Consider the following 14230-nt stretch of genomic DNA (forward strand, 5'->3'; position numbering starts at 1 on the left):
ATTGATCAAACTCCAACTCTTCTATCGATTACTTATTTTTGAGATAGGTGCACTTAGAAATTATCCTTAATCACTCCATAGTTCTTCACCAAGGATCGTATCAGAATCTCAAGGAAATATTTCTAAATACACATGTCCAGGCTTTCCTCGATTTATTTCATCAAAATCTTCAGGGAACAGCCTAGGCTTGTAAATTTTTTTATAAACTTTCCCAAGTGATTGTGGTTTTCACCAGCACACTCTAGCTGAGAATTAGCGCAGCAAACATTCCAGTCTCATCTCTCACCCACATGGCCAATTCCTTCTCTTACTTGAGGATTTGAAGAAAAAAGAAAAGTATAAGAGGTAAGAGTCATCAAAACAGAACTAAATTTTCCTGGGTAAATAATGGTAGAACAGGGACTAATAAACACAAAAGGCAACCTGATCTCATTGTTTATAAACCCCTTACTTTCCATCAAGACCTTCTAGATTGAGAGCAGAGTCCAGACTCTTGTCTAACTGGCTGTTTCTGCCAGAATAGGATAATATTTCTGTTAAATGTTTGTTCTTCTCTTTTTTTCCCAACTTAATCACCACCTGTTCACTGCTGATCTGATTTCTGCAAAGTCTTCCTAAAATTGGTATCTAGGCAAGTCTCCAATTCACTCAATCTCTTTCTCAAAATAACAACTATTGTCCCTGAGACTGAAAAGCACCTTACCGAAATATATAAACTGAAGGGGAAAAAAAAAAACCAAAACCCAAAACCTTGGGACTTCTGTGGTGGTTCAGTGGCTGGGTCTCAGTGCTCACAGTGCAGGGGGTCTGGGTTCAATCCCTGGTCAGGGAACTAGATCCTGCATACTGAAACTAAGACTCAGCACAGCCTAATAAATATTTAAAAAAACACCTCTTCTTGGCATACCCCAACTGCCAAAATTCCAACCTAATCTGCATTTTTCACCTGCTCTCTCCTTTGCCTTTCCTTTTAGCCTCTGAAGACTTGGGCAATGAGAGAGAAATCATTTTTATATAAATCATTTTTTCGTAAAATTGGAATGTGTTAGCAGCCGCAAGATTTCTATTATGTTGTCAAATGCTTGTTTGAGTTTTAAGACAAAGTCTATTTCCAAGGCAAATTTTGCTTTACTGTGTTATTTTAGACTAATTAGAAAAAAAAATTTTTTTTTTCAGTAAGGGAAAAATACTTGGAAAAAGTTTTACCTTTAAAAAGTGCAGTGTTATCACAAATATCTGCCATCAACACAAAAAAGAATGCTTTACTCCCTAATGCTTCACTCCCTAATGCTTCTTGAGCAATATCATGATTTAAAGTGATATCTTAGACAATCAAGTGCTTTCAAAATATTTTCACTCAGGGAAGGCTGGAGCTTCCAAACAAGGAAAACTGAGCCCACCTGTGAGAGTTGGGGAGCTCTCTCTGCAGCTCCTGGCCGAGCTGCAGCCACAGGAGAAAGAGCAGGAGGGGCAGCTTCACCATCATCAGCTGCCCACACTCAGCTGCAGCCCCGCTGAGCGCCCCCCAGGGCTGAGCGTGGGAGACCCACTTGTACCTGGAGAAGCAAGTGGTCACCAGCACAAGTGAACACCCTTGCTGGGTGTCAAACGTGACCTGACCCACGTGACCGGATCTCAGAACCGGGGTCCTGGAGGGCTCAGGGCTCCAGGCCTGCTGCCTCCCCAGCCCACTTGCACTCCCCAGCTCCCACTGCTGGGCACTGGTTCTCCTTCCTCCTACCCCCATCCCTCCTCCAGCAGCTGAGCCCATTCCCTGAGCCGCTGGAAGCACTTCACTCCCTCCAAGCCTTCATTTTTTGTAGGACTGAGCACCAAAGAATTGATGCTTTTGAACTGTGGTGTTGGAGAAGACTCTTGAGAGTCCCTTGGACTGCAAGGAGATCCAACCAGTCCATTCTGAAGGAGATCAGCCCTGGGATTTCTTTGGAAGGAATGATGCTAAAGCTGCAACTCCAGTACTTTGGCCACCTCATGCGAAGAGTTGACTCATTGGAAAAGACTCTGATGCTGGGAGGGATTGGGGGCAGGAGGAGAAGGGGACGACAGAGGATGAGATGGCTGGATGGCATCACTGACTCGATGGACGTGAGTCTGGGTGAACTCCAGGAGTTGGTGATGGACAGGGAGGCCTGGCGTGCTGTGATTCATGGGGTCGCAAAGAGTCGGACACAACTGAGCAACTGATCTGATCTGATGTGAGCCTATCACCCACTCCTGAGCACGTTCTAGTGGGAAAATCTTCCTTCTGGGGTAGAAGGGTGGCTGAGGGAGCTTTGCCCTTTCTGTGGGGTCTGATATTTTCCACCCACCTGCTGGCGTGACTTTGGAGTTGTTTCCGTGGTAACAGGGCCTGCTGGACACTACTCAGTCTACCTATTTACATACTGTTATCAATAAAACACTTCTGGTTTAGAAAAATGGTTTGCAAATATTTTGTGAATAAAGTTAGTTGAGCTATACCTCGTTCCTGGCTTCTATATTGGCGTTATAGGAAAGCAGCTTTGCTGAGAGTGATACATTCTCGCAAAAGACAGCATAGTGGAGAGCGGTGTTGCCATTGACATCCGTGACATTTGGGTCGGCACCATGCTCCAGCAGAAGAGTCTCACACTCCTCTTCTTGACATTCTATGGCCTGTCAGTGTTGTGCCAAGAAACAAGAGTGTGAATTCTAGGAATTCAAAGTAAATAGTCCACAAGCTTCACCAGTTCCCTATATTTCAATGAGATACATTCATTTTTAGTCTCAGTAGTTAAATCACATCCATCTCATGTGGACATGGTTCGCTGCCCCATACCTTCATCAGCGCGGTCTTGTTTTCACTGTCACCGAGGTTAAGCTGGCATTTTCTCTCCAGGAGGAGAGCTACCACCTCTGAATGGCCATTGGCACAGGCCAAGTGGAGCGCAGTCCTATGAAAGCAAGACAAGTTTTTAGGAAACTGTAGTGTAACTGTTTCAAAACAAATAACTGTTTGTGTGATTGAAAACACTCAATAGCATGGTACTCCTATCCCTCTGAAACAAATATTTCATTTTCTTCTGGAGAAAGAGCAGCATATATTAGTTTAGCTCCTCTTACACAGTAAAGAAAGTACAGTCTACCTGAATAGAATGCGTGAGACCTTGAGATTCAGCTCAACTTGGGTTTAAATTTGACTTTGTCACTTATTAGCCGTCACTCACCCTCTCTGTACCTCAATTTCCTCACCAACAAAATGGAGAGAGAGTACTAGTTATCTCACAGGACACTGATGCGATGCTTAAATGAGATCCACGCACAGGGTTTAGAACCATCCCTTGCACAGATAACAGCTAGTGATTGTTAGATTGTATTATCATATTTACTACTATTACTACTATCTTACAAGGACAACATCTGAATGAAGTCAAAGGATATTACACCTCCTTTGCAGATATGTTTTGAGGATTAGAGACAACACTGTACTTCGATGATTCTAATATGCTCATTTTCTCACATTTTAACGTCTCTGACATTGGAATATAATTTATAATTCATAGTCTTTACAACTATAAACTGTAGCATTTTTGTTTGTTCATGTCTCTTTTTTCCTGTTGGTTAATTCCCGTGAGGTGTTTCCATCTAAGCTTGCTTTAGAGATGACGTGTGTTATATATTATTATATCATACAGTGCGCCACACAGTGACCCACAGCTGTTACAGGTTACACTGCATTTAAGGGACTATAACATCTTAGCTATATTCACCATGTTGTACAATCTGTCGTTGTAGCTTGCAGGACTTTAGTTCCCTCACCAGAGATCGAACCCTGGGCCCAGAGCAGTGAGTCTTAACCACTGGACGGCCAGGAAATTCCCAAGATTCCCTCGACTTCTGAAAAGACTGAAAGTGTCACAGGATACCAATCCTCACAAAAAATTCTAAATTAAATTGAAAATGACAAATTATTTTTATCTGTGCCACATTCCTATTAGTGCCAGAAAGACAAGTCCTGTCTGCTCATCCAACTTCCCTACACACAGCTTGATCTACAGAGATTTTTAAATTTGGGGGGTTGCTAAATCAACTTTCAGATTTCTTTTCTTCTTTTTATTTGGGGATGGGGTGGGGAGGTGAAACCCAGGAAACTCCAGAATTCTTGCCTTTGAAATCATTCTTAGAAAGGTCTCTGGGGTGGGATATACGTATACTTACAACTGATTCATGATGTTGTACAGCAGAAACCAACACGACATTGTAAAGCAGTTACCATCTAATTAAAAAATATTAAGGTTAATAAACAGTAGAACTAGAAAAAAAAGGTCTTTGTCGGCACACAAAAAATGTATAGATAGGAATTTCAGTTTTCTTCTGGTACTTTTCTCACCCTGTGTATTTAAAATTTTCGATCCATACTCCATCTGAAACTTTTGGTGAGATAAAAATCTAGTTACTTTTCTCTAAATAGTTACCAGGTTATTTCTCCCACATCTACACATAATTTATCTTTCCTAATAGAAAATGTCACCCAGCAAATTTTGATATCTAAAAGGGCAAATCTTTGCCTGCTACACAAAACTTTTAATTTCACCACAACTAAAGACAGCATGTGTAACCCCAAATCTTTAAAACCACAATATGTTTATTGGTTTAAATATGGAAAGACCATAGATCCTAAGAAAATGTCCTCCTGTTCAAGGACACAGCCAGCTTCCTACTTCAAAGCTGTCTTCTAAGGTCCTTCAGCAAAGAACATATACACATAAGTGTACACTGATATAAAACAGTGTAGCTGAAGAATTTTTAACCCAGAAGTTGGCCTGTCATGGGGATTATTTTTCTCACTATATAGTTTTTTGTTGAATTGTAGTGAAGAATTTTTAACCCAGAAGTTGGCCTGTCATGGGGATTATTTTTCTCACTATGCAGTTTTTTGTAATATATAACATTATGGTATAAAAATGTGTACATTAAAGATAAGATGCCGACAACATCAAAAATCTGTCCACTGCCAATATCCACAATGGACGATCCAAGGGAAGAAGAGTTTTCATAAATCACATGAGAAAAACAATGTGAGAGCCAGGGAGTTCCAGAAGATTTCTTGAGGGCTATAGAACTTGAGAGCTCTTTCTGCTGCTTCTGCTGCTAAGTTGCTTCAGTCGTGTCCAACTCTATGTGACCCCATAGACGCAGCCCACCAGGCTCCACCATCCCTGGGATTCTCCAGGCAAGAACACTGGAGTGGGTTGCCATTTCCTCCTCCAATGCATGAAAGTGAAAAGTGAAAGTGAAGTCACTCAGTTGTGTCCGACTCTTAGCGACCCCAAGGACTGTAGCCTACCAGGCTCCTCCGTCCATGGGATTTTCCAGGCAAGAGTACTGGAGTGGGGTGCCATTGCCTTCTCCTACTCATGAGTAGATCATGTTAATGCATGCATAACAACAAATGAAGAGGAGGAGAAGGAAGAAGGGAAAAAAAGATGCTATTCATGTTTTATTTCAGTTCTGTGATTACTGTCATTCAGTTAAATCACTTTAAAATGACCAGTAAAGTGCTCTATAAGGGGGATTATAAGTGGGTCCAAAAGCAGCTAAGGCTTTTGCAGCCGATCAAGTCTGTGGGGCGCTGGATCCCACAAAGGTGTCTGCGAGCCTTGGAGGGGAAACTCACAGGAGGGAGCCCTGCCAGGCCCTTCCTCCCACTTACCTGTTCTTCTTGTCCTTGTCATTCAGGCCATTCTTTCTGAGCAACAGAACCGGCTGCACTTTGGCTACGTTGCCTACGCTGGCAGCTTTGTGGATCTTTTTGAGGTCCCTGTCTCGGATGTGGTACCCGGGCTGGAAGCTGGTTCTATGATGACCTCTGTCTCTCCCCAGGCTGATGGAGGAGTCTAAGGGCGACTCGCCCTTCTCACTCCTGTAGCCAAAAATCTTCTTCATCGCAGAGCCTATGGGCTCCAAACACACCTCACCTCCCCCTCGGCTCTTCACAGTCCCCTAAACCCAACACAAGCACTACAGGGAAGCCAGAGCCGTCCCGCCACAACCTCCCAGCTGGGAAGCTCAACGGTTTGGAATCTTTCATCCCAGAATGATCGTTGCTAAGCGACAGCTCTAAACACATTGCCCGTGTGCCAGAATGCCCAGTGTGCATGTGCAAGAACTGGAAGTGCATTTTTCAAAAGAAGCAAACAATATCAATAAACCCTTACCTAAGGGAAGAAGGAGAGGAAACTGAAATAACCACAGAAAGGAAAGCGACATTACAACAGATACCTCAGAAGTAAAGAAGCATAATCATAAGGGGCCGTTATTACTCATGAACAATTACAAATTGGAAAACCTAGAAGAAATAGATAAATTCTGAGAAACATACACCCTGTCAAGACTAAAACAAGAAAAAATAGAAAAATTCAACACTCCAGTAACAAATAAGGAGATTCAAATATTAATTAAAAAAAAAACACAAAAACCTCCCAAAAGCTAAAAGCTTAGGACCAAATGGATTCAGAGCTCAGTTCTACCAACATTCAAGTAAGAATTAAAAGTAAGAATATGCAGAAAAAACACTTGACAAAATTCAAAACCCACTCATGATAAAGGCAACTTGTGTCCTCTTCGTGACTGGTGCTTTTCTGTACCAACCCGGGTTTTGTTTTGTGCTGTTTTTCTCTTCTTTCAATTTTCAGAGCTTCCCTCAATTACCCAGTCCGTTGGTGGGTCAGTCATAGGCCTGCCTGAGGTGGCTCGGCCAGGGCTGGTGCACACAGGCGGCCCCTGTGGTGAGAGCCCAGCGAGCCCTGCCCCCACCCTCCTGGGCTGTGTGCTTCCCAGGAGGCCACCCTCCCGGTCTCCCCCATGGGCTTCACCTGCTTCCCCGGCCAGCCCACAGCATCCCTCTCTCCGGCTTTCTAATCTGCCTGCTGGTCCTTCCCACCAACTCAGGCCACATGATTGAAACATGTGCTTTGATGCTCCAGGAATGTGCGTGGCACCCTGGGGCCAAATGCCTGGGGTTTTGAAGAACATTCTGCTTCTCAGTAGTTCTGCTCATTCAGTGAAGGCCATCACAGAACACATAACCAAAATATTTTTGTTGGTTTTTTTTTTTTTTTTTTTTTGCTTGTTTAATGTTTTGGCTATGCCTCTCAGCATGCTGAGATATTAGTTCCCTGACTGGGGATTGAAATTTTGCCCCCAGCATTGGCAATGCAGAGTCCTAACCACTGCACCACCAGGGAGATCCTAAACCGACGTATTCTTAACTTGCAGAGTCTGGTATTCTGCTCCTATGAATAAATACGCGCACACAGGAGGCACAGGGCGCGGCTGACCTTGTGGTCTGCCGGCTGTCTGGGCAGCGGGTGAGGACTGGCCGAGACCCCCAGAGCTTCCCACCGAGAGGCCACAGCTCTGTGCTCTGTGGGTGGTGAGACGCTGCCCCCTCCTGGCCTGATTTGCCGCGTGGACACGTTCCTGAAGACGCATTGCCCCCTGGTGGAGGGAGGAGGTGACACTTTGGGAGAACATTTATGAACCGGTTCTAATGTGTGTGATTTCTGGGCGTCTCATTGCTCTGAGGAAAGTGCTGAGCAGCTGAAACAATGAAGAATGGGGGGACCACAGCAGGGGCAGGTGGGCCTCCGGACGCGGACCGAGGGATCTCAGGAGAGGAGAGGCCGAAGCCCAGTCAGGCCAAGGGCGCAGGTGCGGTGCTGGCTCACGACCTCAGGTGAGTGGTGAGTGCGGAGCCCCAGGCGGGGGTCCACGTGCCGTCCGGCCCCCCTGGTTTCCCGAGTGTGTCCCCGCTGCCCACGCCCACCTGGCACGGCCTTTCTCTTCCCGCTGCTCCCCACTCAGCAACCAGCCACAGCCTGTGTGTAGACAGAAACCAGCGCAGGTGCGGAGCCTGCGTGCAGGCCCCTGCTCCCTGCATGGGGTGCTCAAGCCTCCCATTTCCTCCCTGTCAGTGGGAATGCCGTCTCCTCTCCAGCAGCCCCGGGAATCCCACATGGGGAGAGTTTACAGGGCCAGACCTTGCCCATGATAACCTCACAGGGTCCAGGAACATGGTCAGCCCGCCGTAGATGTCCTCTGTCACATGGAACTCAGCATCTTCCGCCCCAGACTCCTCCCTTGTCCTCAGTTTCTCTGGGTCGCCGGCATCACTGTTTCTCCTGGGGGCCTGGTTGGACCCAGCCTCCTCCTCTGATGCTCCCAAGGTCAGGGGCTGCGGGCCAGTTTTGGGTGAGGAGGACAGAAGGGAGGTGGTACGTGGTCCCTGGGAGCGTGACCACCTGTGTGAAACGGTCTGTTTTCCTGGCCTGGCCTTGCTTCCTGGGACCCTATGCCTTTCTCTCCCACTGGCCCCTTCTGGTTCCTTCCCTTCGAACCTGTGTTCTCTCCTGTCACAGCCCAGGCCGCACCCCCACTCCCCAGTCTCTCTGGCCACACAGGTTCCTGCAGAGGCAGTGTCATTTCTTCTCTGCCTGCGGAGTCCCCATTGCTCCACAGATGTGGGCAGGTAAGGAGGGAAGAAGGAAGTGCAGGGGTGTATTAGGGCTTAAGGGAGCCTCATGAATCCCTAGCTGAAGTCCACACCTGCCTCTGCCCTGGACTTTAGACTCATGCGGAGTCTGAGCCTCCCTGACTGTGCTGAGGTCCTTGCCTCTGTGTCCTGTCCAGGTGGGGTCCTGTAGTGGGGTGGGGTCAGGTGGGTGAGAAATGACCTTCTGGTCTCCAGAGCACTTGGATTATTGGAAGGTTATTTCTTTGTGTAAAAAGCTAGATTTTTAAATTAGTTTTCTATCACATAACAAAAGCATATTTTGCTTGGAAACACCAAGAGTTTAGGATGGAAAGTCCTGTCTCCCAGCCTAGCTGTCTCAGCCCCAGCCCCATGTTGGCCACTCCCTGGGTTCTGGCATTTTCTCTGTCACTCCCCGAGAGCCACATTGCACCTCCGAATCTGCATCTTTGTAAGCACAAGTGGGCCCAGAGTCTGTTAAAGAGCCCCACACGCCTCCCATTTCTTTCCAGTTGCCTCCCGGGCTGTGCCCCCAAAGTGCGTGAGCAGCTCTAAGTGGTACGGCCGTCAGAGCCAGCCCGAGCCCTGTGGCGCTGCAGGTGGAGCCCCAGGTTTACTGGAGCAGCCGGCCATACCCAGTGCGAGGAGCCAGCTTCGCGGTTCTGCGTCCCTGGAAAGCGTGGAGGTGGGTGGACCCCGCCCTTGGCACATCCCCCCAGTCAGCTCACATGACATGACACAGGAGGATGGGAGAGGGCATCTCATCGCTGGAAGAGGGGCTATTTGGGGACCTACATTTTGTTTTAAGGTGTCTCTGGGTCTCTCTATCTGCAGGGCAGCTCTGGCCACAGAGCAGCGTCCTTCAGAAACGGGGTCTCGGAGCATGTCCTGTTTACCACCACCCTGCCCTGGCCCTGCAGGAGGAGGGGAAGGCTAATCGACTGAGGGTAGAAAGGGCAGGTGTGCAACAGCCACAGTCACCCGCGTCCAGCCCTTGGACCAAGGCTCACCCTGCACAACTTGGTGGGCTCACGATGGATGCCTCCGGGGCCCCCACTGAGACTCCTTGAGCTGTCCACTGCGGGAGCCTTTGGGCCTTCGTGTCAAAAAGTCTATCCACAGGGCAGATCCACTCCCTGCAGGTTAATCATGGCTGACGTCCTTCTCTTTCTGTTTTTCCAGAGTCTCAAGTCTGATGAAGAAGCCAACAGCGCAAAGGAGCCTCAGAATGAATTGTTTGAAGCCCAAGGTAAAGCCTGGCCTTGTGGTGAATGCCCACTTTGGTCAGTGCTGGGCTGTCAGGCAGCAGGCTGCCAGCGAAAGAGAATTTCCTGGGAGGTGCCCAGTGTGGGTGGTCTCTCTGGGGTGCCCTTCTCCTGGGGAGGTCCCAGCTCTGAGATTCCTGAGGTCAGACCCTTGGGCAGGGGCTGCTGGCTAAGAGAGCAGCTAGTTGGTTGGCTAGGGTCATAGTGATCCTCCCAACCAGCAGGCATGGGCCAGGGGACTCCTTCCTAATGTGCCAGGCCTGGGCCAGCAGCCTCCCCACTCACCAGAGGCCCTGCATGTGCCCCAAGTGGAGGGCGAGACGTGGCTCTGGTCCTGGGAACCTGGCGGAGCACCCAGAAGGCAGTCACAAGTGCTTAGCAAAGCTGGGTGCATCAGCATGTGGGTGTGCGGGTTCCTTAAGGACACCTCTCACCAGCGTGTGTCACAGGGCAGAATGTGCTGGACCATGGCTCCAGTGGGAGACCAGAACTGACCTGGAGCTTCTCCTGAGTGAGAGGTCTGCACTGGTGCTGAGCACCGTCCAGACTGTGGTCCTCAGGGGCCGAGGCTGTTGCTGGCTCAGCGCTGAGCGTGGGGACGTCAAGTGAATGAACCAAGTGTCTGTGCTACTGGATGAAGCAGATGGACCTCTTTGTGTCCAAAAATCACTTCCTACATTCCCTGGACTCAGACTAAATCTAGGGGATGAGAGGAAGGGCTCCGGGGAGGTTATTCACTGAGTGATTTTGGGCTCTCTGCCCAGAGACAGGTTGGGTGCTTCTTTCCATCCAGGTTAGAACTGACCCTCCTGCACAAACACTAACGTCAGACCTCACAGGACTTACTTACCTTCTCTGCCAGCCCTGAGAACACGCCCTGGTGTCAGAATTGCTTTCCCCCTTTTTTGGTTCCTGCCTTTATTTACTTATTTATTTTTTAAATTTAAAATGTATTTATTTGGCTGTGTCAGGTCTTAGTGGTAGCATGCAGGATCTTCATACGTCATCTGGGATCTTTCATTGCAGTGCACAGGTTTCTGTCTAGTTGCAGGGCACAGGCTTAGTTGCTCCATGGCACGTGGGATCTGAGTTCTCTGATCAGATCAGTTGCTCAGTCGTGTCCGACTCTTTGTGACCCCATGAATTGCAGCATGCCAGGCCTCCCTGTCCATCACCAACTCCCAGAGTTCACTGAGACTCACGTCCATCGAGTCAGTGATGCCATCCAGCCATCTCATCCTCTGTCGTCCCCTTCTCCTCCTACCCCCAATGACCAAGGATCAAACCCGAGTCCCCTGCATTGCAAGGTGGATTCTTAACCATGGGACCTTCAGAGAAGTCCCTGTTTTTCCATTTTTCCATAGAACTTTCAGATGTTTTAAGCTGGAATGGGTCTTGGAAGTGGCCCTTTCCTTGTGTTTTCCTCAACCCAATATACAGCATCATTCCTGAGCATGGAGGCTTAGCTTTCCTCAGGAAAGGACTTTCTGATTATTAGTTGGGTTATCACAGTAAACGCCAAGATGACTCCTCTCTGGAGACCTCCAGACCACTGACTGGGAGCCGGGGTCTGGTTAGGTGCAGGTGACCCTCATCCTGTGTCAGGCAGGGTGGTGCAGTCTGGACATGGAAGGAGCTCTGCTTTGAAGCCTTGCTTATCTAAAGAGAGCTCTTTGTGGGCACCCCAAGGTCTGTCCTCTCCCAAAGGGTGTTTCTCTGGCAAAGCTTCAGAAACCTCAGTAAGCCACCTGGCTAACGTAGAAAGGCTATGAAACCTGGCCAGCTGTCACCCGGACTAGCTGCTGAGTCTGCATCTCAAAGACCCCTGTGGCTCCTGATGTGAGGTGGTATGGAAAACAGCCCACCTCGGGGCATTTTTGCTGGGGAAAAAAAAGAAAAAAGATAACACTCACCCTGCATCCAAATTAGCCTTTGGTGCTAAGTTCCAGGTTACAGGAGATGTTAGGGATGGAGGGCAGGAAGCTGGTGACTGGGGGTGAGCGGGAGGTGACCCAGCGACTCTGGGGGAGTAGCCACACACGCAGGGAGGGTTCTGCGTTGATACTGAGTTGAAGAAATCAGCTGTCGGGAGACTTGGGAGAGAACTGGGACGTCGTTGTTGGGTTGTAGGGCCATCGTCGCACTGGGGTCAGGAGTGCATACGAAACACTCAGGAGTGAGAACACGGCAGCTGGGATTTGCCTTCAAATTCTTGGGCCAGGGACTTCTGTGGTGATTTACTGTCTAGGACTCCGCAGTCCCATTGCGGAACCCATCTCCGGGTTCCATCCCTTGTCTGAGAAGTAGAGCCCCCATGCTGTAACTAAGAGTTTGCATGCCACAACTAAAAAGATCTTACATGCAGCAACCAAGACCCAGAGCAGCCAAATAAATATTACAGAAACAAAAAATACATGGGCAAGAACAAACGGGTAGCCAGGGTGAGAGGCTGCGCAAGGGACAGGGCCATTGGCCTTTGTTGGACTGTGCTCTTTGCTTTGGGCAGGTTTGAAGACCATCTAGACATTAATTTTTTAAACCTGGCCCTTTTATTCTAAGTACAAAGCTTGCAGGTGTGCTCCTGGTGCTACAGCTTCTGTAGGCTCCCTTCAGAAAATGCCTTCCCCACGTGCAGCAGAGTCCCCCTTTTATTGTGAAATTTTGCATAGAATTAAGTTGGAAGAATTGCACAGTGAGCCCCGTGTCGCCACCATCGGAAGCTTGACTCTCACATGTGTCCCTCTGCCCATCTGTCAGTCCATCTGATTTCAGAGTAAAGTACCGCCTTGGTGTGTTTCCCCTGCTTCAGGCCAGCTGCCAACCTGGGGTTCTGAGGTCTTCGGGAGCCCCGGAAGCCCTGCAGCCACTCCTTCGACACCCCCGAGAGCCAGGTCTGGGGCCTCTGGGAAGAGCTGGGTGCGGGCAGCAGCGGCCACCTCTCCGAGGAGGAGCTGGCCCTGGTCTGCCAGAGCACTGGTGAAGGTGGTGAGAGGGGATGGGATGGACCGCCCCAAAGGGCTGAGTCTTTGTGGTTGGTGCTGGACCTAGAAAACCCCTTCACCCTCAGACACTGATTCAGTTGTCACTGTCCGGTCTAAAATCCTGTGCTGACTCCCAGGGCTTGTGCTGAGGGTCCGTCTCGGGCCACCTTCATGCAGGACCCTCCTCTGCCTGGAGCTGTCTCCCCTCTCTGGTCTCCCTAGGCCTAACACCCAGCCCAAAGGTTGTGCCCATAGCACCTGGCTGTGATCCTGGCAGCTGTGTTCAGCCCTTCCCTCCTTCGGGGCCCAGGGGAGGAGGGGGCAGTGCGATGGGATGGGCCCCGCCTTGCTGACCCTGAACCGCTGGGATTCCGTACACACGTGTCCCGCACACACACGTCCCACCGTCCAGCAGACTCCCTCACAGCAGACTCAGGTGGGTGTTTGGGAGATGCCGGATGCTCAGCTGGGTGGAAACTGACCAGGCGTGTGGATTTCACAAGCCCCAGCCAGGAAGCCAGTGCTGGATAGCAAGCCTCTGGCTTGGTGGGGTGGGGGCTGGGCCTGGGCGGGGCGGTCAAGGCTGCTGGGGAGCAGCCTCTGAGCAGATGCCTGAGGCGCTTTTATTTAGGAACCTGAAGACCTGTTCAACAAGCTGGACCAAGATGGGGATGGCAGAGTGAGTTAGAGGAGCTCCAGCTTGGCCTGTTCAATCATGGGTCCCCTTGACCACTGGAACTGGCCCCGCTTGTCAAACCCAGCAGGTCCTGGTCTCGTTACCAGGTAAGGTGGGGCGATTAACTCTTGAAGCCCAGGGTGACTGCCATCACTCTCCTGAAGGCCTGAGCTCTCTGCCTGGTCCCCAGAGTGGGTGCCCAGGAGGTGGTTGGAGTGACCTGACCTGACATCGCTTCTGCCTGGCTAGGCTCCACTGGTGAACTGCTCGCCTTCTCTGTGCCTCAGGTTCCTCATCTGTAAAGTGGACGCACCTCATAAGGGGTCTCATATGGATTCCCTGGGGTACACTGTGTTCCGCCAAGAGCACCCGGTCCCTCCTCCCTGGGGGGCAGAGTCACTATCAGGGCCGTGCCTTCCCTGGGACTAGCCCTCTAGGCTCTCCTGGAGCTGTGTTCTTCCCATTTTTCATCCTGCACGAGTCCAGCTGGAGTCAAGCAGACTTTATTTACACTGTGATGTTGGCCGGTGCGTTTGGTTCATGTCTGTCTCGGCGTGGTCAGGGCTCCTTCTCCCACCGCAGGGCACGGTTGTCCTGGGGAGTCTTGCTGCCACCTCTTTGGCAACGTGGTTGATCCCGTAGTTTGTGGGCCGTGGTGCAGGCACAGTGGCCTTGTTCTTTGCTGGGCTGGGCGCGTCCGAAAGTCAGGTTTCTGCCCCTGAAGCCACTGAGATGGGGAAGGACTTGGGGTAGTGAGGACAGTGCCTGGCCACCTGAGGGCAGGGACTGCATGGTG

The 14230-nt window shown here is 49.8% G+C and overlaps 1 protein-coding gene and 1 pseudogene across 1 annotated transcript in view; one reads left to right on the plus strand and one right to left on the minus strand.

Moving 5' to 3' along the window:
- The window catches only part of LOC133258987 (ankyrin repeat domain-containing protein 62-like), a 55508-nt pseudogene extending 49132 nt beyond the window's left edge, over nt 1-6376 (minus strand).
- Nucleotides 6377-7589: 1213 nt separating this feature from the next.
- The window catches only part of LOC133258882 (ninein-like protein), a 44202-nt gene continuing 37561 nt past the window's right edge, over nt 7590-14230 (plus strand). The window contains 7 exon segments of the mRNA XM_061435566.1: nt 7590-7717; nt 8442-8509; nt 9025-9197; nt 9695-9761; nt 12613-12737; nt 13390-13438; nt 13441-13541. Coding sequence (XP_061291550.1) covers nt 7590-7717; nt 8442-8509; nt 9025-9197; nt 9695-9761; nt 12613-12737; nt 13390-13438; nt 13441-13541 — 711 coding nt within the window.

This window comes from Bos javanicus, chromosome 13, assembly GCF_032452875.1.
Source record: "Bos javanicus breed banteng chromosome 13, ARS-OSU_banteng_1.0, whole genome shotgun sequence".
NCBI lineage: Eukaryota > Metazoa > Chordata > Mammalia > Artiodactyla > Bovidae > Bos > Bos javanicus.